The sequence below is a fragment of the Cololabis saira genome, chromosome 19 (genome assembly GCF_033807715.1).
Source record: "Cololabis saira isolate AMF1-May2022 chromosome 19, fColSai1.1, whole genome shotgun sequence".
NCBI classification, from domain to species: Eukaryota; Metazoa; Chordata; class Actinopteri; order Beloniformes; family Belonidae; genus Cololabis; species Cololabis saira.
Window position 1 is genome coordinate 24,086,747 of NC_084605.1, and position 27,628 is coordinate 24,114,374.

General features: G+C 42.6%; 1 protein-coding gene across 1 annotated transcript; it reads left to right on the plus strand.

The window, feature by feature from the left end:
• Positions 1 to 14,184: 14,184 nt before the first annotated feature.
• Positions 14,185 to 27,163, plus strand: lrrc18b (leucine rich repeat containing 18b). Its single transcript, XM_061708118.1, is given in 4 exon segments — positions 14,185 to 14,387; positions 14,389 to 14,464; positions 16,120 to 16,175; positions 26,755 to 27,163. Coding segments are annotated over 4 exon segments (744 nt in total).
• The last annotated feature ends 465 nt before the right edge of the window (positions 27,164 to 27,628 follow it).

Genomic DNA, 27,628 nt, shown 5'->3' on the forward strand with positions numbered 1-27,628 from the left:
AGCGCTACAGCTGAAATTAAAACAGCTTTTGGCTCTCAGCTTCCTGATCAGGTTAGGGATGAAAACGAGGGGGAGTAGGAGAATTGGGACAGGCACCTGGGCCAAGTGCTCTAGATTTCAAGTGCCCTAAAATCTCCCCCTTCTTTTTTAGGGGTTAGGGAAGAAAAGAAGGGCGAGTGAAGAAAAGTAGGGGGAGTCTTGAGATTGGGCCTTACACTTGCAGTCTTGTTCTTTCAGTCACTGTTCCTTCACTATGTTAAGGGAAACAACAAAAAGCCAGAGACCTCAGCTGTGTGGACCACTTTAAATTAAATGACCAGTTGGTATTACATTTATTCCTTCAAAAGGGTTGGGGTTAGAGTTTTCACCAGCACACTTCTGTTGCGTGTTGCTTGGTTGGTCACGCACACATTTATAAGTAATTTGCTCTTATGCTCCTCTCAAAACCCAGAATGTGTGCGGTTTTCACGCTCAGTCCACTGCCAGCGGACCTCTCTTGTTCGGTGTTGCGCATGTAAGTCACACTCAAACTTGCACATGGGCCAAATGTGGTGTGTGGACCGTTCTCATTCAATGGTGTGTACAGTATCACTACATTATACAAGGCAGTCCCAAGGGCAGTCGTTGATTTTTGAGCAGTGGCTCTTGGATGCTCCTGTATGAGTCTTTTTATACAGACTTCGCCCCATTGCAACATTTCAGTACGTAGTGTGGAAGTGGCTCTGAATGGCAGTTGTACCAGACCTGTTTCACAGGAGATCATTTTCATGAAGTGACGAGGTATGGCTGACCACTCTAAATAAATACTTCTCTTTACAGAAAAAGATTTTCTCCACTGTTGGCAGCAAAGCAGTGGCATCAAAAACACCAGCACTCCCCAAATCCATGTTATCATAAGACATCCTCTCATCACTCTGTCTCAGTCTGTCACCTTCCTTTATGTCTCGTCGTCAACTTATGAAGCTCCTTGTCTGTAGTTGTCAACGCAAATAAATACGTTAGACCAATCACAGAAGTGAAGCAACATGAGACTGTCATCATGATAATCTACAAGATAAACTGGCATAGACTTTAGTTCTTATTTATAGAAAATGTGCCTTTTTCAATCAACCAGCTTGCTATATTCAATGAGTGGACAAAGTCAGTACAAATAAACACACGCAGACATACATAAAAACTGCTGTTTATGCATCCAATTTTCTGTGTTTGCATCTTCTCTCCTGACACCAGGGAACAATGGACAGTATTTATTTTCTTATACCTCCGATAGATATTTATCTACTTGACAGGTTAATTACATACAACAAGAATCCGAGTGACATTACTTGTTAACAGTGTTCTAGTTTATAATGATGGAAAAGCTATGGGCTCATACTCATAATAGCTGTCCCCACTACTAACATTTGTTAGTAATAGCCTTTCATACCAACGCTTTACACTGGGTTTAACACATACGAACAACAGGACTGTATTATATGTTTATCTGACTTAATGGGAATAAAATGTGACAAAACAGTTTAAACAGTCAAAATTAGCTGCGTTTACGTTGAGATAACTGGCATTACAGCAGGAAGATCAGGTTGGTGAGGTTTCTCAGACAGCCTGAGTTCAAATTCTTCCTTTAGGTGGCATTCCAGTTGAAACTTCCAATTAGGAACTTGGAAATTGCAACTTCTGAGTACAAATGAAGGCAATTAAGTTCCACAACGTGACAAGTACCAATTTAAATATCTATTTCTCTAACTGATGAACTGTAACTTCAAATTCAAAGATTTGTACGTCATTTTTGATATTTCAGTTTAAAAGTGCAGAACGGAAACAGTCTATATAATTTATTTTGAAATACCCAAATTAATATATTTTCTCTGGTTATAGCCATAGACTATAAAAAAAAAGAATTGGGCAAGCCCACATGTGACATCACCTATAGGTTTATGGAAAATGTCTTTTTAATCCTTTTTTTCCATCGCCTTGCACCGTGTCATGTTGGCACAAACTGAGTCTGACCAACCTGATTAATCCAAAAATTTGGATTGGAACATCCCCATCACAGATAAATCACCTCAAGCTCACATAATTTAGCTTGGTTTACCCCACACTCACCCATGATGCTAACTAATGTTACCAAACATTTGCTTTAATTGAATCTGTACATGTTTCCTCATTTTAGATATTGCTACCAAATACATTTCGGAAACAATTTGGAAAGGTCCTGGAGTGGTCAAAGATGAAAGTCACTTGACCAGTAGACCTATTTGCTCTGGGAGGTAGAAGTGGGTGAGCTAGAGGTAGTCTGTCTGGGCATTGGCTAGTTAGCCTCAGTCTTCAAGCGGGGCTGAACGTAGATGCTTCAAAATGAGGACTGGAATAGGCTCCAGCCCCTGTTACCATGTATAGGAAAAGGTGGATATAGATAATGGATGCATAGATGGATAGGTGGATCAAACTCCTAGGGCCTGATTTACTAAGATCCTAAATAAAGAGTACTAAATTGTGTGTGCACTGAAAAAGTTTGCGCGTGCTGTTGTTGTGTGTTTTGCGGGTGATCAACTAAGAATGCTTGCGCAATTGATAACAGGTGCAAACCGCAGTATTTAAATGAGGTGTTGCGTGTCTTGCGGTTTGCGCCATGGAGAGTTTGGATGAAAAGCAGGATAGTCGCAAGCGCAAAATGAAATTTGACGAGTTGGAGTTAGAGATATTAGTGGAAGAGGCAAATAAACACATTCATGAACTACAGCAAAGAAATTTAAACATTACCAAAAGAAACGCAATATGGGAGAAAATCTGCGATAGAATAAATGCAGTTGGTAACACAAAAAGAACGGCAGATGAGGTTAAAAGAAGGTGGCAAGATATAAGGCGAAGAACCAAAGAAAAAGTGGCCTTTAATAAAACTTCGGCAAAGACTCTCTCTCTGCGTATTCTTTGATTTTGGCGATGTCCCCTCCTTGCCTCTGTTGTGCCGTATTCAGCACCCCTGCCGTGAAAAGCACCCCCTCGTCTGACATATATTACCCACAGATCTCTTATTCACGAGTAAATGTCAAAAAGGACTAAATGCTCATGTTTAATTTACTACAAATGACAACGTACACACAATGACAAAAATTATATTCTCATTCTGTGTCACGTTCTGTTTAGCGTCCAGTTTTGTGTTAATGATTCATGTTTAAATGCGCTCATGGATTCCACAATAGTCGTACTTTCCCACAATCACAGTCACAGATAACAAAAATCGGGTAAATGGTTATTGATGTCATTAATTAATAGCCTGCTTACTGTGTTGTCTTCCATAATATTTGTAAATATATATAATAGAAACTCCTAAGTATGTGTTTGTGTGAGTGTGTATGAGGGGGTGCTTTTCACGGCGGGGGTGCTGAATACGGCACAACACCACAATAACAGCAGCCATCGGTGCGTAATGCTGGGCAGATTAGCACCTTCCTTTCGAACGTATTAAATACAGACGCAATCACAATCCCCGCAATTACTTTCGGGCTTGGTAAATCTCATTGCGTGTGGTAAATTAACCTATTTGCATTTTCCCCTCCCAGTATTTAGCGCTTTCTGGTGGGTACGCCCCATATTGATTATTCATCAGGTCAAAAGTACTAAATGAACAGCGTGTGCTATTTTGCTCATTTGAGAGGCGCAGTCCTCTTTGCACGCTGTTAGTAGATCAGCTGGCACATTGGTTTGCGAGTGATGTCAAGTTTGCACACGTTTTTACACACGCAAACCTTTAGTAAATCAGGCCCCTAGTGGTCCGCTTAGGAACAACACTTTAACATAGAAAACTAGCGGTTGTAACTTGGTTTTAGCCTTTTATGGTAGCGGTTTCTTATATAGATTAAACTCACTACCACAGTAATATGTAGGAAAACCCTTCTAAAGTGAGCAGATTTATCAGGAATTAAAGTAAATCAAAAACATCCGTTGCTGTCAGTTTGAACTAATGCATTATTGGATACCAATTCAGTGTCTTCTAAGCAATATTTGCCTCACAACATCTGCGTTCGGTCTTTTTCTATGTTTGACGCTGACATTTAAAATGACCGCAGTGCCACAGAGTTGATGCTAAACCTAGCAATTAGCCTCCGACCTCCCCCACAGGCAAGTATGTGAGACCATACGAGTCCTTTCATCTGGCGCCAACATCAATTTAACAGACTGTTAACAGCACACATGCTCTCAAAAACATACATACAAATGTGGAGTGAAGGAATGAGGGGTAAACGTAGTGGGAGGAAGGGATGCACCGTATAGTTAAAAAGCTGCAAACAATTGTGAAACTTGATCTTTGAATGGGCACAGACTTCAGACCTGTTTTTTCTGCTGTTTTACATTAATTTCAGTCACAGTTTACTTCAAATTTTTGATTATGCTGATTAAGAACTGGAGGACACATTGGCCACAATCCCTAAACCTTTGCTACGGTCTCCTTGCTTTTTCACTTTCCATGAATCTGAGCGTGAAAGCAGTTTGGGCTCTTTTTCCATTGAATGATCCTTTGGACTCAGGCATGGAAAAGAAAGGGAGAGCTTATTTAAACAGTGAACTTGAAACCCAGACACAAAGGCACCCGTCCCTCCCTTCCCCCAAGACTTTCGCTATCTTCCTTAAAGTCACCAATAATGATGGACAGCTGGTCTTTTCTCCTGCTTGATTATTGAAACCCTAAATGAGCATCTTCTTCTTTAAATGGTGATTTCCTCTCTTTTCAGTGGACACACATTAGCTAATCCATTGTTTGATCATCAACTGATACATATAACATAGAGCATTTAGAATTAAAGAGACCTACTCATGTCAGACAAATATAAATCTGATAAAATTAGGAAATCCAAGTTATATATATATTTACAAAATATTGTACTGTGCATGCCCTTCCTCTATGTTGTATTACATTGTAAGCCAATTTAACCTTTGTCCTTTTCTGTATTCCACTTCTTCACTGTCGTTCTGTAATGTTGGTTTTGGTTACACAGTGTGTATTATCCATATATGAAATTAAATTCTCAAAGTGACCCTCAGTGGTGGGTAGAAGTGTCTTTAAAATGCCTTCAGACTGTAAAATGTAAAGTTTCTTCCAAACCAAATTATCTGTATTGGAAATCCACTAACTAAAACCATGTGTGAGAATTCTGCCTCTGTGTTTCCTTTCATTTTTTCCTCTCTGGGGCCTACACTGACCTCTGCACTATCAACATTCCAGCTGTTTTGCTCCAGTTGCACATTTTAGCTACAGTGTGTTTGGAAATATGTGAAATAAATAGGCAATGAAGGTGGATTTAAGCAGTAGTGGTTTTAGCAACATCCAGGTGGATGGTGATGTTAACTGGTTGGCCATCCCATTTTCAGAGCAGTTGGAAAAGTGGAAAATATAGGAATAAAATGCAATGAATTCAAAATACAAGCTTGAAGTTTTTTGGAAAATGCGTACTTATTTTAATGTTGTTGCAGATCATTTTTAAGTTGATTATGGAACAATAACAGTTGGGGAAGTTGTGTAATATTGAAAAAGTATTTGGTGGAACATTAACACTATTCAGAATTCAAGATTACTTGCACCACAGATATCATACTTTACTTGGATTCTAAGGACTTGAGGGTGATGTTGGGTGACATCAAAGTCTGGACAGGCAAGAAGTATAGTGCCCAAGAAGATGTGGAGATGGTCAAGTCATAGCAGAGGAACAGAACGGCATTGGCTGAAACAGCAGCCATCACAAGTTAGGGTGAGCCATTACCCAACACCACAATGAAAAGGCCCACTGGAGAATCACCAACCAACAAGCTTGTCCTTTGTGCCCTGGCAAAGTTTCCCTAGAGAACATCCTAAGTATCTACCCAGGGGCCCTGGAGGAAGGCCATGACATCTGCTGGCAGAATGACCAAGTGGTGAAGACAATTGCAGAAAGTCAATTGTTAGCTATGGCCAAGAACATGCATACCCACCATCAGGGGGCTGTCAGTTTTATTAAGGTGGGAGAGCAGCCCCTCTTCCAACAAAAACCTGCAACTGGGCTGTTTACCCTGGTGTTGGACTGTGAGCTTCAAGTTGATCTGGGTAGACAACTCAAGCATTCAGACTACATTACAACAACTTTCTTGAGGCCAGATGTGGTGCTGACGTCAGGCGCTCATTGAGGAGCCCACAGTTCCCCGTTGAAGTGGTGTGCAGAGGCTTTGCTGGTTGGTCACAGTGCAAGGGTCGACACACTACTTTTGGAAAAACTGGGGCTACAAAGAGGAAAGACATCAAATCCATCATAGAGGGAGTGGAAAGGGCCTCCAGATGGCTGTGGCTCAGCAGGAGTGACCCAAGTTTGGATCAACTCTGGTTAGGTCACCTAAGTGAGGGTATATGACGTTGACAGATTCGTTACATCCAATGACCTCAGGAACATTCATTAAGCATATCTGACATGCATCTTTGAGACAGAGATATCGTGAGGAGGACATGGCTTAGGATAAAACCCTCAAGCTGTCTTTTATTGAATTTAACTGACACCGAGTTAACATTTGTGTCTACAAATTATGTCCATCCATCCATGCATGTATGTATGAATGCATCCATCCATGAACTTCAGCTTATTCAAGTTTGGGTTCATTTGCACAGAAACTGAAAAACCTGACCTAGATTATTAACTATACTGGAAAAGAAAATTGGTGACCAGCTAAAAATAATGATGAAACATGTGCGCAGCAATACCCAGGAGGTGCACCACTAAAAAGGCAGCATTGACAGCAGTCTGCCCAGCGTTTCAGACTTCAGACTTTGATTTTTCCAATGGTAATAGTAATATTGGTTACTGCAAAGGACACTGCATTACCTCTATGTGGAGGGCAGTAATTAAAAGCATTGGTTCCTATTTGGAAACAATGTCCTCACAAAAACTTAGGAACATAAAATGAGTCCAATAAAACAATGGCAGTAGAGTTGTTATACGATCAGGCAGGGGTCCATCATGTTTAGCATCAACCTGCATTAGACGACAACAGTGAACATGATAACCAGAAATCAGGATGACTTGAGGTTGAACAAGTGCAAACATGTAGGTGAGATGATAATCATGGATACCAATGCAAATGTGATCATGTGTTGAGAGGTGAGGACCCAAATGCAGGAGTCAGGATGATGGAGTGTGCAAAAACAGGTTTAATCTCACCAAAAACACTGCAATACACAGGGAATCCCAAACTCAAAGAACTGAAAATAAATAACCAGAAACCGAATCATAAGAACGGAAACCAGAGGAGTTAACAGGCAGGCAGACAACAGCATGGACCACCAGGTTGGAAGGGAACGACAAAAGAATATATGCAGACTGGGGCGAGACACAGGTGCAGTGAGGACAGATGAGAACCAGGGAAGTCAAACTCAGACTGAAGCACAAGGATGCCGACTTTCAAAATAAAACAGGAAACTAATCAAAATCCAAAACGGTGACAGTCCTGCTCTACAACATCTCATCAACCACCAGGTTTTGTTCCAGTCTCCATATAGCTTTGCTGTGGAGGACCATTGCCCTCATAAGATCCAGGTGGATCATCACTGGATCTGACAAAACATTTTTTTTTGTTTAAGGCGTCGCAGGAAGCTGGTCATTCCTTACCACAAGCAAGATGTACAGTACAGTACTGAGACATACCAGTGTGTGGCTTTGGCCTTGCATCAGTGTTTTGCTATATAAGAACTGCATTCAGAGCTCTCTGCATTCAGAGCAAATAAAACAAACAAGCAAATAAACAAGCATGTTTGTTTATTTTTCCTACGAGGAAAAATAAACAAACATGCTTGGGAATAATCAAATTATGTCGGAAATGTCGGAATCATCTCATATTCAGTAATATTATGCATAGGTACGTTTAGTTCAGCTGGATGAAATCCTTTTTTCACATTTAACCAAAGCCTTAACTCTACAGCAAAAAAGTGCTTATTTTAGCTGTTCCCACCTGGTATTAATAATCGGAGTTAGTAATCAGTAAAAAAGCTGTAATTAGAGCTCAGACTTTTGTCTCCAAGTTGATAGGGGGAAAAAAAGAAGGAGCTACAGCCGTTATGGGTGTTAGTACCCATGTGGTGCCGAAGGATCTGTAATGAGAGACGGAGGGTTTTAAATGTTGGGATTAGTTTACTTGCAGCCTCCAAATTATTTTCAAAAATGAAAAGAGGGGAAAAGTTCAACACGTGTGAGAGAAAAAGGAACCCCAGAGGTCTTACCCAGATGTCTCTCCCACAAAGAAAATATATGAAGTCGATGAAAAGAAACTGGTCAGTAGATGACTTTGTCTGGGGGGAAAGTGGTCCAATTGCAATAGAATCCAATAAAAAAGGAAAATAAAGGCTTAAATTGCTCAATTGGGTGGGACTGTTGAAAAGAATAACGATGGAGACCTCGGGCCTAAGGAGGGAATGAAAGATCAGAAATAAAAGAGTAAGAGTTTAGGAAACAATTTGTTTATAGAAAGGGGGGGCAGAAAGACGCACAGGCGTGCACAAATTGATGTTTGTCTGAGCATGAAACAGCAAGTCTCACTGACGCCCCCTAAACCAGGCACAAATGATGTCACCAGAGAAACAGGCAAACAGACCAGTTGTTAAACCTGAATAGGTTGTGTGTCCATGCGCTGGTTTCGTCTCCTGCATGCCATCATCTAGGAGACAGAACCAGAACCAGAACAGAACTCCATGCAGGAGTTGGGGGTGATCCACCAGCCTCCAAACCCAGTATGCTTCCAGCGCTCAGTTTTCATCAAAACACACTGAAATGTGCCACACGAGTGTCAGATAGGAAAACTGCTGTGACAAGAGAAACGGTCAGCTGACCTGCAGCTTCACTTTTCATCGACTAACTTGTCCAGTCACTTTAAAGGCATTCATTATTGGTCAAGACCTACATTTGGAGAGATACTGGTTGAATTTCAAGTTCCTTGTCTATGACTTGAGAAAAACAACAACAGGACCAAACAAAGTTTTAGAGATTATTCAGTACAGCAGAAAAACCGAGGGTAATCTGTTTGTTTTCAGTCCCACACACTTGGATGTGTTTGACAGGCGAGCGGTAACCACAAGACGTTTCCAGCCAGATTTATTAGTCTGCAGTAGGGGCGACTGTCATCTCTCAGTGCTATGATTCATCCTGCTCTTGTTTAGAAGTGCAGGCCAAGCAGGACAAATGAGAAACAGACTGGCAGACGACCTGCAACCATGTTTGGGTTCCCCTCAAAATGATGACATCATACTACAGTGACATGGATTAAAAGGATTAGAAGTCTCCAAGAAAAACATTGCGAGACGAAAGCTGTAAATGATAAGGTCGATGAAGTCCAAATGAGGATTCCTTGACCATGGAGTTGATTTTGTACATTCATCTGGTGTTGTAACTTTGAGCAGAGAGTATGGTATTTTCTATTGAGCTTGGCTAACAGCTGCTATCTTGAGCAGATCTACTGGCAGAGGTTTGAAGGTCTAAAGATGTAGGACAATTTATGAGCCTTACAAGTGTGAAGTAGAATTTAGAACTTTTTCTTGGAAAGTTGAACAAAAAGGATTAAAAAGGAGCACAAAGTGATCACAAAAGTCTAAATTGACCAGTGAAATTAACTGAACTGGACGTATGACCCTTCTGCTTTTGGTGTGAGTTTCCTGTCTTTCCTATCATTTGCCCATCTCTTGAACAAATCCGTGAAAAATTTGGCGCTGTTGGACATTTACCGCTCGTGTTAGCATCTGGTCCGGCCACACAAACTATCGGTTTAAGCAGAGACCAATAATCTTTTTTATTTGGACACGTCAACCGTGCAGCTCCGAACTACCACCAAATTAGAAACTCAACCCCAACATTTGATTTATTCATACCAGAAATGCTCCAGTACCTTTGTTCTAATTTCTTTGAGGAATTTCTACATTTTCTGAAAGGTTAACTCCAAGGTGTGGTTCCTACGTGTTCCCTTTTGGTTTAAAGAGTCCTCATGCACTTTCACCTGATGGCCAGTCCAAATGGGGGCAGTATAGGTGCGCAGAGTGACTTGATCTACACTCGTGCAAGAAACGAGAAAACACAAAGTCCCTCCTCATCAGTTCTGCAAATCAAATCTTGGTTTTTAGAGTGGAGACCTGTGCAGCCCGAATGGCAGTTGCCAAAATGTCTTTGGTTTCCCTCCAGGTGAGCCAATCTAACCTAAACCAAGCTGCACCAGTCCAGAACAATGGAGTTCATGAAGGAGTGTAGGTACAGTAGCTCTGAAAAGGTTGCCAAGTACCAGGATATACCAGTGACGAAAAACCAAGACGGAACTGTAACGAGTGGTTGATGTGTTGAAAAAGAATTTTTGAGTTCTGCTCCTCCACATTTGAGAGGATTTGGGATTCTGGTTAGCAATCCTAGCAATTAGCAATTATGCAATTATGTCTCTCAGACACCTTACTGTTGCCGTTGAAGCGGCATGCGGCCAGATAGAAGGAGGCATGGCCCTTAGAAACACATCTTTTCAAAAAGGCCCTCATAAGAAATAATTGATTCCTTCATATCTTTTAATTCAGGTTGTAAAACGTTCAAACACACTCAAATGCAGTTTGCAGCTCCAGCAAACTATCCTGACCCGGTCGTTCCATCCACCTTGGGACTGACTGTTTGAACTTTCTCACACTTCTGGTGAATATTTTGTCAAGTCTATGTTAAGCTTCCCCGAGTGAAACGTGAACAAACGTTAAGAAAAAGGAAGGGCATTCTTTGAAGTCGCAGCGTCGAAGCAACAACACAACAGTTTAGAGGAAAGGAAACCCACGTCCACTCGGAGCTCAAATAAACACGAGGGCCACTGCCCCCGTGGTGCCAGCTTTCCTAAACACGTCTAACAAGCTATCACTTACCTCCGCACAAAAGCAGCTTCACTCTTGCTTTGAATTAAAAGGTTGGAAGAAAAGTAAAGAAGCAAAGTGTGTGGAAGCAAGCAATGAAGCGAAAGCCCCCAAAACAAACCCAGGAGGCCTTTTTATAGATTTTGTCTATGTTCACTTTCCGCTCTGTAAAGGTTCATTCTTGCCTTTATTGACGTTTGATGAAATTTCCTCCACTTTGCTGATTGAAAATTGCGCTACATTTGTGAAAAGTGAATATCAGTTCAAGCTCATAGACAACTTAAATGACATAGATCATGTGATCAGATGTTGGTTTGCTCCAAACATTTGTGTTCCAGGTAAATTAAAACATTACTTTAAGAGTGCTCCAGAGGTGCATGAAACTATAATCATAAACCAGAACTCGTGTATGTCATCGACTGGATGAACATAATATTTTCCAGGCTGCTCTTCCTGGGTCAGCATCTTCGGGAGATGTTTTCCCACTGAAAGGGAAGTTTTCTTGTGCCTTCCACCCTTTGTTGCTTTCCTTCGCTAAACTGCTTCTTGGTGGGATTGTCCACTAAACGCTGTTGTCACAAAAACACATTTCTTCACAGGAGCCAATGCAAACCATCAAGCACTTCCCCTCTTACCACTCACCACAGATGTGCATAACATTTCCGAAAGACACAAAAGAAAGAAAGAAATCAACAATTTATCATGAAAAATGAAAAAATCCAGATCAATGAAAGGCAGAGTTTTTGACAGAGCGGAGGAAGCTAAGAAGACAACCTTTTCTTTCTTTAACCTGCTCTAAAGACCAGAGTTTTCACTAAATAAAATCCGGAAAAAAAGTTTCCAAACGAAATCTTTTTGCTCGGCTGTGGCTCTCACTGTGGAGTCATCGTTTGTCTTTAACCTTTCAAGTCTCACCATCGCCATGATCAAATCAAGCAACTGCTGCACAGTGCAGGCTAGTAGCACCTGTAAGCTGTAAATTTGTATACTTGGATAATTACATTTAAAAAAAGCTTAATCATTACACCTGTTTTTTAATTTTATTCTGTTTTATTTTTTATCTTGAATTCACTCGATTAAAGTGAATTCATGTTTGTCTACAAACAATTGAACTGCAATTGAAATTCTCGGCCTTTATTTTCTTTTGTATGTTCATGTGATCTTTAGTTTAAAAAAAGGTTTAATTCCAAACTTGTTTTTTTTTTGTTTTTCATTGTACATTTTGTGGTATACCATATGGAAGCAAATTATGAAATCTAAGTATAAGTTCCTATAGAGGAGGCTGTGCAAAAAAAAACCCCAACAACATTGTTTTCATTCTATACCACTAAAGTAGCTCAGAAAAGCCCAAAATCCCTAACATGGCTTTGAGAACAACAATGTGTATTATCGCTCTGAGTCACACTATACATCAGATCAGCAGCTTCTCTGTTACGTGCTGTATTTTACACACACTTTCATATCTTCACCTAAACATTTGAGGCAGTAAGCCGTCGAGCCATGCTCCAGGAACTGCTCAGTCCAGTCAAAAACTGGTATTATAGGAATCCGGGTATCTCAGGGTGGATTGAATTTGCTTTTCAATGGATAATAATGTGATTTGAACTGTATGTTAGTCATACTGTATATTTACTTCACTGAGTTTGCTTTCCTTGAACATTTCCCCCGAGACTACTCTGGCTTTGAAATGTCATTATAAGTAAACTAAACTGAATATGTTACAATAAAGTTGTGAATAAAAGCAGGGAACAAACGGATGCAGGAAGTGCTGCTGTCGAGTGGCTGTGAAAGAGGGTGGAAGGAAGTGAGTGCTTGAAAGAAAGGAAATGTTCATGAATGAAATACAGCTGAGGATTTTTATTTACAAGCATGTAACTCTCTAATTATCTGCTGCAATTCCAGTTATTCCAGTTATTAGATGTTCGAGTCTCCAACTTCAACCATGTTTTAAGGTTTGGAGCGACATGATGTTATGCTTTAATAACCTGTTCTTGTACCTAAACTGCTCACAATTTGCTGTAAATTTCCTTTCTAGCATTAAAAGAACATACAAATATTTAGAAATTGTTTAATGCAAAGTTACAAAGCCTTTTACAAACTCTTATTAATGGATAGTGACGTAAATCAAATTATCAGAATCCATCAGCGCTCAAACGCAAAGCAAAAACAGGTTTGTTTTAAAACAGCGCCCCCTGCTGGAGACACGGAGTTACTGCGCGGCAGTGACGTCATCATCCAAAATGCATGAGGCTAAATTTAGACTCGTCACAGCTGAGTAATGCTGCATTTAAGGAATGTCATACATTAAAGCCGTTGCTGTCACATTCTTGAGAATCATGTGTTTGGGAAAGAGAGGAAACTTCCTTCATGTGGGAGTTAAAGGGAAACCATCAGTCACATGTGTTTTGAGTTTATGCATGTATTGTGTTTATTTCCTTTATTCCATCACTGTTATTCATATGCAAACATGGCATTTGATTGGAACTGTGTGCCTTGTCAATTCAAACAGTCGTTTTCAGCAGGCTTGGCGCTTTATTGGGGCACACCCACAAATACTACAGTACAGTTTAGAAAGCCCATTCATATCTTTAGTGAAGGAAACTTAAAACGAACTCAACTCAACTCAAACTTTATTTATAGAGCACAGTATACAATGAAATTAAAAATAAAAATCAAATAATTAAAAATTAGAATATGTCCAAAATCCACTAAACTAACAAAAAGCCAGGGAGAAAAATGTGTTTTTGAAACTGATTCTGCAAAACTAACACATTGTATATCACCAAAGATATTTGTTATATTGTGGACTTCACTGCTCCTCAGCATTGATGGGTATAGAAAAATAAATCTGTGAGGTATATCATGAACTGATCAGAGATGCAACGTCCACTATGAGAAGAAACCATGTTTCATAAGAGAATTTAAAATGAAAAATCGAGCTAAGTCCTTGCTTGAAATAAAGTTTTGGCACAAAAATTTCTTAAAACTATGGATAAACAAATAATGGCTTGTGGTAAGATGTAGTTATGAGATAATCAAATAGCATTTAACATAATGTTGTAGTCTGTGGATGATATTTGAATTTTCTGCCATCATTAATTCCTTTTGTTTGCATTGATAAAATTATGAAACCACTTTGATGTGCAAGTTTTTATTTGAAAGAGAATCATTACAGAAGCAGAAAACTGTAGTTTTGTAAAATGCCTTCCAAACCGAGACACAAAACAAAGACGCCTTGCTGGTGTGACTGTAAAACGGCTGTAAAGCATTCTCAGTGCAAAGAGTCGTTGCCGGGAAACAAATGAAAACAAATGTCCCGTCTGGTGTCCGGTGTGTCCTGCAAGGTCAAGAAGATGGGCAGACAGTCTAAAAGTAAGACTATCACCTTGAAAAAGGCTAAGAGCTACGTGGAGTGTACACTGTATGGGAAACGGCGGCTGGACCTCAGTTTCAAAGACCTCTCCACCGTGCCCAAGTGCATCAGGAAGCTCTGTGACGTGGATGAATTGGACCTGGAACTGGATAAGAGATGTCCCAGATTTCATTGATTGTTTCACTACCCTCATTGTTTTGGATCTGCACAGCAATTGCGTGAGTACTACAGACAGTTGAGACACTCACAGTTCAAGTCTATCCGCCAACAGGCGAGGGAAACTGTAGTTCCCCTGACTGACCACTAAGGGCTCCAAAAAGACGAGTGAGTCTCCAATGACCCCTACTTTAAAAGAATCAGCTTTGCAGCACAATGAACATTATGTTACATTTAGCATACGCTTGTATCCAAAGTGACCTAAAACAGAGGAATACAATCAAGCCACATGGTACATGACAAAGAAGGTGCAGATGAAGCCCAATTTATACGTCTGCATCAAAGCAACGCTGTAACTAGGGTGTAAATGTTGACTGGTTTGCACCTCTCTACAAATGTAACTACAACAGTAACTCCAACAGCCCATCTTACAAACGAGTCATGATACGCTACTGTCTGGAGTTAACAACCTATCAGCCAATCAGAAAATATCATTTTTGTTGCCGGGTAAGGTCTGAGTTTCAGCTTCAAGCGTTCCATGAATGTGTAGTGGAGGTAACCTAACTTACAACACACATAAACACACACACACAAACAGGGATAGAATAACCACCACCATTCAAGGGGCCCATTTGGGGCTAAATGTGTTTTTTATTTAATTGAAGTGCATATTCAGTAAGGTACAGTCATATTTCTTTTATGTTGTAGCGAGCAAAGCGACACAAGCGGGACACTGAGGCAACGTGGCCAGAGAACGAGAACCGGTCATCAAACATGACACCGGACTAACAGCCTGTATCATACCTAGATTTCACTTCCATGTCAACTGCACAGTGTTTGAATTGTTATGTGCCACATCAGGTAAAATTATGTAAAGCCATGAATTCACAAGTGGATAGCATTACCTGGGGACTAGCAGTAATTCAAAAATGACACTTCAATATATGAGTTTTGCACAGCAATTTTGCACAGGGTAAGCAAAATTTGTGCTTCACTGTAACTTACAAATCTAATCCTCAGATGTGTCACCAGGAGCTCACGTTTTGATAAACAATGTTTTTTTTATTGACATAAACATTCACTATTGAAGTGGAAGCCTCTGATCGCACACGCTACAGCTAGACTTGAGATGAAACCTACAGTTCTTACTGTAAGTTGCCACGGTAACAGTAAACTGACCAGTAGCTGTAACTGGAGCTTTAGTTGTAGCCTAAAGGCTTTGTGCTGTCAGATGTGGTTTTGAGATTGATGGAAAATAGTATGTTTCTTCTTTTCTATGCATCTCATGAATGGAAAAACTTTCAAATAATTCTGAAACAACATTTTTGGTTTTGGATTATTAAAATGGAAATATGGGAATGTGAAGTTGGACATTTAAATAAATGGTCCATAGAGACTGACTCGATTTTGGAGCCTGCCCCTAGTGGTCAGACAAATAACTACAATTTGCTGCACTTCCTGAACCACCAGACTAGTAAACCAGATGTAGCCCCTTCATAGCGTACCTATATGTTCTGTGCTGTTCTCCATTGTGCCGGTTGGCTACAACGCATGCACTTTGAGTAAACAAATGGGTGTTTATTGCAGCGATATGATGACGTATGTAAAACCGACAGTCGTGTTCAAGCACTACTGAGACAGAGACGGATGAATGTGTATATTGCAACACAACAACAAATATAACAACTGTCCAAATGTTCTACTTCTTTTACAACAGTTGGAGGAGTTCCCTGTGACTATCTGCCACCTCCCGCGTTTGCTGGTCTTACACCTGTAGTCTATTTGCCAGCCTATAGAGCCCTATTGTGAACCCGGAAATGTTGAGTACCCCAAAGTTTTATGTTAGAAATGTACAGTATAGGTCCCCAGCATTTAGAAACTGCCGGATGCTAACTTGCATATGTTGGGCAATTAGCATAATTAGCAACAATTAGCATACTCACATATATGGACAATATTTCAGCAATTGCTTGGCCAATTTGGACAATATTTGAGTGGTTTTGGGGGTTATTGATGATGCTGAATCCATTTCTGAATTCTGATTCTTTTCAGAATTCAAAATGGCCGTTTCAACCAGAAGTGGCCATATTTCAACTCAACACTTTCAATTTCAACTCCCGATTTTGATTAATTTTAGTTGATTTTGAGGTTATTGATGTGCTTAATACATTGGACTTACATTTCAGAATCAAGAGAGCTAACCCTAACCCTAACCTTAACCCTCTAAATGTGATGAGCGACAGGATGACTGGGCTAGGGTAGTGGAGCTACGGGTGAATGGCGTCCTGGACCTGCCTGCAGCTGATGCCCAGTATCACACCAAGTGCTACAATGATTTTAGGAAGGTGCCTATTGACTCAAGTGCAAGTGTTAGTTATAAATAGGGGTGTAACGATACACTAATCTCACGATACGGTACGATACACGATATTGAGGTCACGATAACGATACGATACGATATTATAGCAGTATTTTTTTAACAACCTTGAATGAGGAACATATGACTGGAAAAAATTGTCTTTTATTTGAAAGACACAAAATACAAAACAATGCTGTGCATTTGCCCTATTGTTACAGTTTGTAATGCTTTATAACTGTTTAAGTTTTAAAGAGAGGGCCAGGCCAACCATTTTCCACAAACTGAACTAAAAGTAAATGTCAGGTTTGCATTATGCATCTTCAGTATAAATATTTTGCCACAAACTGAATAGTTTCTCTCATGTATGATTTCATTTTTTTCTTTCTAATTTAACAACTAAAATTAAATAAATAAATAAAAGTAAATAAATACATACAATTTTACATCATAAAAAAGATTGATTCATGCTCACCTTATAAGTGTAAGAGGAGATTTATTTTTGTTAAGAAGTTTATTTTGGTAATTCAGGGTTCATTATTTTATAAATATATTCTTTATATTCTGATGTAAATCAGGGACTATAATGACACTAGTCAGTTTATCTGTAGTTGTTAATATGTTTTAGATTGGGCGGAGTGATACAGCACTAGGTGCTGTGTTGATGCTCTAAAATCCTACGCTGTTGAGCGGACATTAAAGTACACTGGAGCTCAGCAGAAGTTGCCTGCGTGTTTATCCTACTCACGACCCGAAAAAGGTTTAATTTAATAAGGTTAGGCTTAACTCTACACCAGCCTTACATAAGTAAAAGTTCAGAGCTCAAAACGGGACCACAAAACGGGACTAGTTTCTTCTGAGCGGAGTAAGATTTCTGTCCGCGGGTCGAGGTGCGGTCGCGGCCGTGGTCGTGGTCGGATGCGCGTTACTAGTCAACACAATAGATTCATATTAATAACCCAATATCGTTTCGTGACGTTTTTGTATCGCGAAATTTCGTGGCACGATATATTGTTACACCCCTAGTTATAAACCAGTTGATAGATACTTAGCTGCTGTCATTGACCACATGAATGCAAACAAGTCGGTGACCTGGACTGTGTCAGAGTTACACGATGTATATGAAGCTAATTCAGGGGACCTCTGCAGGAAGCAGATGCTATCCAACTTGTGTGATTATTATGGTGACACTGTAGTTGTACTGAGGGTTGAAGGGTGCCTGACTATTGTTGGCTTTAGACAGTGCGTTGGTAAGTCACTCAAACTAGTAAAACAAGCTGAAACCTCTAGTGATGATGATGATGTCACCAAGCTTGTTAGGAGAGTGCGGGCGGAGGTCCGGAATATTCCCTTGCCCCGTGAATATGACCTTGGCAGCTTCCGACATGACAAGGTCATACAAGACACAAGTCCAACCCTCCTCCAGCTTGTCTCCAGTCTCATGTCCAAGGAAGGAAAGGTGACTAAACCATTACACTTGCTCAATGCATCCAGCAGCACATCAGTAGGAGCTGGAATCAGACAACTCTGGGGCTTGCTGTGAAACTCCACCATAAGCATGGTAGGTCAGAACTGGTTCAGAACCTAAATGAGCATGGCATTGTCACTACCTATGATGAAGTCCTACGGTTCCGGAAGTCAGCTGCCAAATATGCTTCTGAGGACCCAAATATGTACCTGCGCGCAGTTGGCCTAGAGAAACGCATCGGCCCTATCCACAGTTGGGGTGATAATTTTGATCTTGTCGTCTTCACACCCAATAGTCGCCGCACGACTCATGCCATGGCCACTCAGTTTGTGCAGAATCCAGCAGGTATCCTGTTCACTGGAGGAGCCACTCCTGGTGGTGGAGTCATGTCACTAAAATTACCCCGTCTGACGAAGCTCGAAGCTGGGAAACTTTGTCTAGCAGAAGGGAGCAGTTTTGTCATTGAACATTATACAGGCCCCAAGAGGCATTGTTTGCTCGGCTGCTGGTGGTGGGGAACAAGAGAAGAATTGAACTCTCTACCCTCTTTGACTACGAGCTCGGCCCGGTCCCTGTATCCATCACCGATGAGTATGGATGCCTCAGAAAGGGTAACAAGTCTGTGATCATCCAGCATCTTGGAATCCTTGTCCCCAATCCCCACCCACCAGACATTGTACTCGTTGATGCATCGCAGCTTTTCTACCACGTGGTGTGGCCATCGTCAGGCACCGTGACTGACCTTGCAACCAGCATGGGGCGCAGGCTTAATCGCTACATGATGAGGCTGACGTCTCCCTTATCTCATACATGTTGGATGCAGCCAGGCGTGGAGCTAAAACTGTCCGCATTCTCAGCGATGACACTGATGTGTTTGTGCTCATGGTCTATTGGTGCTGGAAGGTGGGTATCACATGTCACCTGCAGATGGAGAGATGGGATGGCACTGTTCTCAATATCAATTCGACAGTATAGAATCTGGGTGAGCAGTGTCGCTCCATCCTGGCTATGCATGCTCTCTCTGGGTGTGACACCACCTCCTATCCCACCAGGAAAGGGAAGGTGTCTGCGCTCAAGGCCATGAGAGTAGTACCTGGTGACCTGCTTCACTTTATTGGAGAGGAGGGAGCTACTGATTTGCAGATCACAGAGGCAGTGAGGGGTTTCTTCCTGGCTCTGTACAACCAGAGGAAGTCGGCATCTCTGAACGTCGCCAGATATGACATCTACCGAAAGCGTAAAAACCCCCCAGCACTGAAGACACTGCCTCCTGCAGAGCGAAACGCGCACCTTCATGGACGACGTGCCCATCTACAGGTGCTGCTTTGGAAAACAGCAGACCGCCCTGATCCACCAGCTGTGGACATCACAAAGTTTGGATGGGACAAGAAAGAAGGCGAGAAGGAAGGAGAGGAAGTCATCATGCCCGTCCTGGATGCAAGCCCCATTGCTCCTCCTGCCCTGTTGGACATTATCAGCTGTAGCTGCAAAGCTGGGTTAAAGCCATATACAACAGCAAAGTGCAGCTGCGCAGCTGCAGGCCTGGCCTGTACCAGCTACTGCTTCTGCAAAGGCTATGATGGTAGATGTTGCAACACGTACACACACTCACAGCAAGAAGAGCAAGACAACAAGAATGTAGAGTCTGGAGAAGAAGATGATGACAGAGCAGACGACGAGGATGATGTTGGGATTGATTATGAGGATATGATTTATAACAGTGCAGAGTAGTAGAAGTGCAAGGCGCTCTTGCTTGATGAAAGTTTTCCAGTTGTAATGCATTGTGTAACTAGTTCACATAGAGTTTTCTGCTTTGATAATTTTGGGTATATTTGTGTTTTAAAACCTGTGTGTAAACTCATGTGTTCTACCTGTTGAACATTTTTTACTTGTATTATAGTCCCTTCTCTATTATTTGAGGATATTATTCAGCCATAGTCATATTATTAGGGCCTGAGCACTTACAGTGCGAAGGCCCTATTGTATCTGTAGGAATTATTCTTTCTTTATTCTTTCTTCTGACGAAATGAGGGACTTTTTTCCCCCTAAACGTCCCCCAAAAGTCACCAAATTTTGCACGCAAGCCAGGCCTGGCGAAAAATTTGATATTTAATGGTTTGCATTAATGGGCGTGGCAAAATGGCTCAACAGCGCCCCCTAGAAAACTTTGTGCCTCCAGTCCCACAATACGGTTTGACGTACATGCACGAAAATCGGTACACACCTGTATCATGGTGCAACTTAAAGAAAAGTCTCTTGGCGCCATGGCCGAAACCCAACAGGAAGTCGGCCATTTTGAACTAATCGTGTAATTTTGGCGCAATTTATGCCATTCCTTCGGCAGTTAATACGGCCCGAACCGTAACGTGCACCCAGGTGTGTTATACATCCAAATGTGCGTCTCCATCCTGCCACTACACGCATTACTTTTCTCAGTCTGGACATGTTAATCTTGTGGCACATAGTTAGTTTGATGGGTTGCTGTAAAGCTCAGGAGGTAGAGAATGTGTTTGAGATGTTGCAAGACTGAGTTCAATTATATGCAAAACTATCAGAAAATGACGCCAAGGAATGCTCTGTCAAATATTAAATGTGAGAACTAGTCAGTTTTTTTTTATTTAAATAGGAGTACCGGCTTGTGTTGAGGTTCAGTGCCCTCTTCAACATGTTCTTTAACATGTTGAACATTTTGAAAGCTTGAAACAAAGGACAAAAGATAAAAAGTTTTCAGTGCAGTTAAACTTGTGTCCTGGTGTAGCTCATCTTGGAACAAAGAGGCTTTTAATGCAGAAGTTATTGGACGTCCTTCTACTGACGATTGAAAACTGGCCAGGAAGCCTGGGAAAGAGGCAAGAATGTGGGGCCTCATGGTAAAGACCTGAACATTGGTAAAGAGACTGAGGGCCAAATCCACAAAGAATAGATTGCGCCCGAAAATAGCGCTGTGAATTGCGCTGCATTTGCGCCCGCAATTTGCCCCGCTTTAAGGTCCTATTCACAAAAGATTTTGCTCTAATGATATACCGGCGCAAACACGGCCATAAAGTTTTGGAGCTGAGTGCAATTTGCACTTGTCTGAGTCGAGCGGAGCTGTTTCCAGTGTTCTCCATATTTCAGCACACAGATTGGTCCATAATGAAAACTGCAGAAATAAAAAATAAAGCGTCCAAAGCGAGTGAAAATTGCGCAAGGGCGCAATTTCCACTGGGAACAGGGGGGACATGCCCCCCCACTTTTCAAACTCATGCTTTTGTCTCTCTCCCCCGGTTTTTTTTACAGTTTAAGAACTAACGGTAGGCTCAGCCTGTAAATCCTCAAGACACTGTGCGAAGAGGGGAAGGGAGCTCGCTCCCCCTCCTCCCTCCTCCCTCCTCCCTCAGTGCTGTTCAAGGCTGATTTATGGTTCCGCGTTAAATCGACGCAGAGCATACGGCTAAGGTTACGCGGCGACGCGCACCGTACAGTGCGCATCGCCGCATCTTTCAGGCCCTTTTTGTGCGCAAGCAAGCTTTATAGATGAGGTCCCAGATAAGGATCTGACGGTAATTCATGTTCTGTGTTTTGCTACACACACCTACAGGTCAGCTGTTAAACACACACATTCTACATTTATATGTTTATATGGTGGAATTGTTTGTAATAAAGCAGCCCCTACTGTATGGATGAATCCTGAGCTCCGTCCTGTTATTTTTATTTTTAAATCCGAGATAAGTCCACAACCCCACTTGATCTGAGTGTGTACAGTCATGTCTGACTGTAGATTTCACCTTTAATATCATTCGGTATCACACAGGCTTGAATGATATTGAAGAGAGAAACAGAGACAGACGGGGAGTGAGTTTGCGCGCAGTTTAATACACGCTTCTGAAACACGATATTTGCTCCACTATTTTTGCGTGTGGCAAATAGCCCTGGCCTTTGTGAATTAGGCGCTTTTTGCAATGAGGCTTATTTGCATAGAAAGGGGGCAATTTTGCGCCGATGTATGAATATTACCTAATTTGCATGCATGCAAATGGCACCGGCGCAGACTGCAACTATTTGCTTGGCAGCGCAGTTTGTGGAGCAATTCGCCCTTTGCGGGTGCTTTGTGAATTAGACGCTCTCTTTTTGTCTCATTTGCACCGGTTTAGCGGCCGCAAAAGCCGCGCAATCCTTTTGTGGATTTGGCCCTGAGAGTTCAATTCCTGCCAGAGGTCTTCAGCCCGTTGACTTTAAGTAGCACAAAATCCACTTTTAGAGTTCAACACACAAACTGAAAAGTTAAATGCGCTATATGAGAGATGTCTTCTGTCTGAGTCTAGTTGGTGGTGTGGAGTGTTTGCTCACGCCTTTAAGGCGCCAATGAAAAGGTGGTGCATGCTGGTTCAAACCATCCTCAGTATCTGGAGGCATCAGACTTTATAATTGGACCACTTTTTAAATGATGTCCTTCAACTGAGGACTGAAAACTGGCCGGGAAGCCTGCAAAGGAGGCAAGTATGTTGTGCACCATGAAAGAGTGCCGCACGTTGTTAAACAGACTGTGAGTTCAATTCCCGCCGGACTTCTTCATCCAGTTGTCTTTAAGTAGAGCTAAATCCACTTATAGAGTTCAACACTCAAAATGAAAAGATAAATGCACTATGAGAGATGTCCTCCCCCAAGGATACTGGTGGTGTGGAGGGTTTGCTCAGGGCTCTAAGGTTCCAATGAAAGGGTGGTCCATGCTGGTTCAAACCCGAGGTAGAGGCATCAGACCTTATACCTGGACCACTTTTAAAAAGGATGTTTTTCTACTGAGGATTGAAAACTGGCCAGGAAGCCTGGGAACGAGGGGAGAATGTGGCGCATCATGGAAAAGTGCTGCACATTGTTAAAGAGACTGTGAGTTCAATTCCAGCCAGAGGTCTTCAGCCCGTTGACTTTAAGTACCGGTAGATCAAAATCCACTTTTAGAGTTCAACACTCAAAATGAAAAGATAAATGCACTATGAGAGATGTCTTCCCCCAAGGATACTGGTGGTGTGAATGGGTTTGCTCAGGGCTCTAAGGTGCCAATGTAAGGATGGTGCATGCTGGTTCAAACCCTCCCCATCCTCACAATCTGGTGAGGTAGAGGCATCAGACCTTATACCTGGACCACTTTTAAAATGACGTCCTTGTACTGAAGATTGAAAACTGGCCAGGAAGCCTGGGAAAGAGGCAATAATGTGGGTTATCATGGTAAAAAGTTGCACATTGTTAAAGAGACTGTGAGTTCAATTGCCGCCAGAGGTCTTCAGCCCGTTGACTTTAAGTAGCACAAAATCCACTTTTAGAGTTCAACGCTAAAAATGAAAAGATAAATGCACTAAGAGAGATGTCTTCCCCCCAAGGATACTGGTGGTGTGGAGGGTTTGCTCATGGCTGTAAGGTGCCAATGAAAGGGTGGTGCATGCTGGTTCAAACCCTCCCCATCCTCAGTATCTGGAGGGATAGAGGGATCAAGGAGGATGAGAGGTTAGGAGTGCTAGGGGGATGAGGTAGGATGATGAAGGCTTGGGGGGTCAGGTAGGATGAGGGGGGTCAGGTAGGATGAGGAGAGCTAGGGGGGTCAGGTAGGATGAGGTGGGCTTGGAGGGGTCAGGTAGGATGAGCAGGGGTCAGGTAGGATGAGCAGCGGTCAGGTAGGATGAGCAGGGGTCAGGTAGGATGAGCAGGGCTTGAGGGGTCAGGTAGGATGAGGAGGGGTCCGGCAGGGTGAGCAGGGGTCAGGTAGGGTGAGCAGGGGTCAGGCAGGATGAGGATGGCTAGGGGGGTCAGGTAGGATGAGGAGGGCTAGGGGGGTCAGGTAGGATGAGGAGGGCTTGGAGGGGTCAGGTAGGATGAGCAGGGGTCAGGTAGGATGAGCAGGGCTTGGAGGGGTCAGGTAGGATGAGCAGGGCTTGGAGGGGTCAGGTAGGATGAGCAGGGGTCAGGTAGGATGAGGAGGGCTAGGGGGGTCAGGTAGGATGAGGAGGGGTCAGGTAGGATGAGGAGGGGTCTGGTAGGGTGAGCAGGGGTCAGGCAGGATGAGGAGGGCTAGGGGGGTCAGGTAGGATGAGGAGGGCTTGGTGGGGTCAGGTAGGATGAGGAGGGCTTGGTGGGGTCAGGTAGGATGAGGAGGGCTTGGTGGGGTCAGGTAGGATGAGGAGGGCTTGGTGGGGTCAGGTAGGATGAGGAGGGCTTGGTGGGGTCAGGTAGGATGAGGAGGGCTTGGTGGGGTCAGGTAGGATGAGGAGGGCTTGAGGACTAGATGAGAAAGGCAAGGGGGATCAGGGTGTAAGAGGCTAGGGACATGAGGAAAGACAGCTTGGGGGGGTCAGGAAGGTTGAGGTAAGAAAGTAATTCAAAGCTTTGATTTGTAAAAGGCCCTATCACCTGATCCACCTAGCCCTCCCACCATTTCCTCTTACCTGATCCTCCAAGCACTCCTACCTAGCCTGCCCCCTCATCCTTCCTGGCCCCCTTTGCCCTTCTCCTACCTAACCCCCCAAGCCCTTCTCAACGCCACCAAGCCCTCCTCTTCCTGGCCCTTCAGCTGTCCTCTTACTCCCTAGCCCTCCTCATAGCCCCTAGCCCTCATGCCCTCTCCTCCTACCTGACCACCCCCTAACCTTCTCATCCTACCTCATCCCCCAGGCGCTCCTGCCTTCTCATCCTCCCTGATACCTCTACCCCTCCAGATACTGAGGATGGATCCTACCTGACCCCTCCTCATCCTACCTGACCCCTCCTCATCCTACCTGACCCCCCAAGCCATGCTCATCCTACCTGACCCCTCCTCATCCTACCTGACCCCACTCATCCTACCTGACCCCTCCAAGCCCTACTCATCCTACCTGACCCCTCCAAGCCCTACTCATCCTACCTCACCCCCTAGCACTCCTAACCTCTCATCCTCCCTGATCCCTCTACCCCCTCCAGAGGATGGGGAGGGTTTGAACCAGCATGCACCACCGTTTCATTGGCACCTTATAGCCATGAGCAAACCCTCCACACCACCAGTACCCTTGGGGGGAAGACATCTCTCTTAGTGCATTTATCTTTTCATTTTTAGCGTTGAACTCTAAAAGTGGATTTCGTGCTACTTAAAGTCAACGGGCTGAAGACCTCTGGCGGGAATTGAACTCTCAGTCTCTTTAATAATGTGCAACTTTTTACCATGAGGCCACACATTCTTTTTACTCCTTACATTTTAAAAACAGCCTATTTCATTTTGGCCTTTAAAATAAAACTATCCAGTTAAATTGCTCCATCCGGATAGAGTGAATTTGGTTGTGGTTGTGGCACAGATGTTCTTGTCCAGTTTTGTTCTTACACCCGTTGCCCTCAGATTCCTGCAACTAAACTTGGATGTACATTCCAATAAAGGTTAGGATAAATGATAACATGCATTAGATTATGTGCTACTTAAAGTCAACGGGCTGAAGACCTCTGGCGGGAATTGAACTCACAGTGTCTTTAATAATGTGCAGCTCTTTACCATGATGCTCCACATACAGTACTCACCTCTTTCACAGGCTTCCTGGCCAGTTTTCAATCCTCAGTAGGACATTAGTTTAAAAGATGCTCAGGTATAGGGTTTGCTCCAATAACCTCTGCATTTGAAACCCTCTTTGTTCCAAGATGAGCTACACCAGGACACAAGTTCAGCTGCACTGAAAATTGTAATCCCTCCAAACCACCAAATAACCTCTTCAGTCATGTCTCATAGCGCATTTAACTTTTCATTTTGAACTTTAAAATTGACAGGTTTGGTGCTTTTTAAAGACAACAGGATGAAGAACTCTAGAAGGAATTGAACCTTAAGTCTTCTTTAGACCATGCACCTCCATAACATCTTGTGCCATAGAGTCACATGCCGCTAAGGCTTCCTAGTGAGTTTTTAGTCCTCAGTAGAAGGAAATCGCTTTAAAAGTGGTCCCGGGATAAGGTTCTAACACAAGCTCTGCAGTGGAAAGCCTCTTTGCATCCAGTTGAGCTACTGAAGAGTACTTTGACATGAGGTTTCAAAATAGTCTATCACAGGGCTCTTTAAGTCCGGTCCTCGAGGGATCAGGTAGGATGAGAGGGCAAGAGGGGTAGAGGGATCAGAAGGGTCATGCATTGTTTAGGTGTTATCTTGCATCAACACACCTGATTCTAATCAATGGTCATCACCAGAAGTTTCAAGTAACAAAGTACAAATACTTCGTTACCTTACTTAAGTAGAAATTTTGGTTATCTTTACTTCACTGGAGTAATTATGTTTCAGACGACTTTTTACTTTTACTCCTTACATTTTCACGCAATTATCTGTACTTTTTACTCCTTACATTTTAAAAACAGCCTTGTTACTCTATTTCATTTCGGCCTTTAAATAAAAACTATCCAGTTAAATTGCTCCATCCGGATAGAGTGAATTTGGTTGTGGTTGTGGCACAGATGTTCTTGTCCAGTTTTGTTCTTACATCCGTTCCCTCAGATTCCTGCAACTAAACTTGGATGTACATTCCAATAAAGGTTAGGACATTGCTGGCAAGTAGACTACTGTGTAACAACCGTTTGACGAGTCTCCCCAAAGAAGTCGGCCAGCTGAATACACTGGAAACGCTGAACCTGAGCCTCAACCGGCTCTCAGCCCTTCCCGCCTCCATCAGCTCGCTGAAGGAGCTCCGATGCATCAGCCTGTGTGACAACCTGTTCATGCGGGTCCCTGTCTGCCTCGCCAAGCTCAAGAAGCTGGAGAAGGTCAACCTGGACAGGAACCCCTTGTTTGACCGTCACAGGGAGGTTAAGGTTACGTTAGCAGAGAGCTTTTACTTGGTCAATTTGAACCGTCTGTGCAACGACTGTCGGAACAAGTGCCAAATCGAGAGGAGAAAGATGGAAGATGCAGAGAGGATGAAACCGAGTTATCCACAAATCCAAGTTAAAAATGAGCGTTTCGTTTAAGTCCTTTGATTTATGTGTCTTCATCTGAAGTGAATCAATAAACTGAACAACAGACACACTGCTGTTTCATATCACAAACGCATGCATGAATCAGTCAAGAACCGCTGTGTGCATACATAAACATGACCTGTATTCAAAAATAAAATGAATCAAGACGTGATGACACGTGGATTTCTCACGTGTCATCATCAGTGGAACGTCATGGGAGCGCTCACTGCAGCATTTCTGATCAGCTGCAGGCTGTTCAGAGTTACTTCAGGACATCCAACATGTTTCTGCCTGTGTTGGCAGTTTTTCTGGACTAGAGGGCAGCAAACATCTGCAGAACTCACTTAAATGGTATTCAGTTTCAGTTTTGATAAGGTATTCAGTTAAATCATTACACCGCAGCCTCAATCTGTGATTACAACGAGTCTTTAAGAGCTGGGTTCAACTGTCGCTGTAAGAAATCAAGAAAAAGTGCAG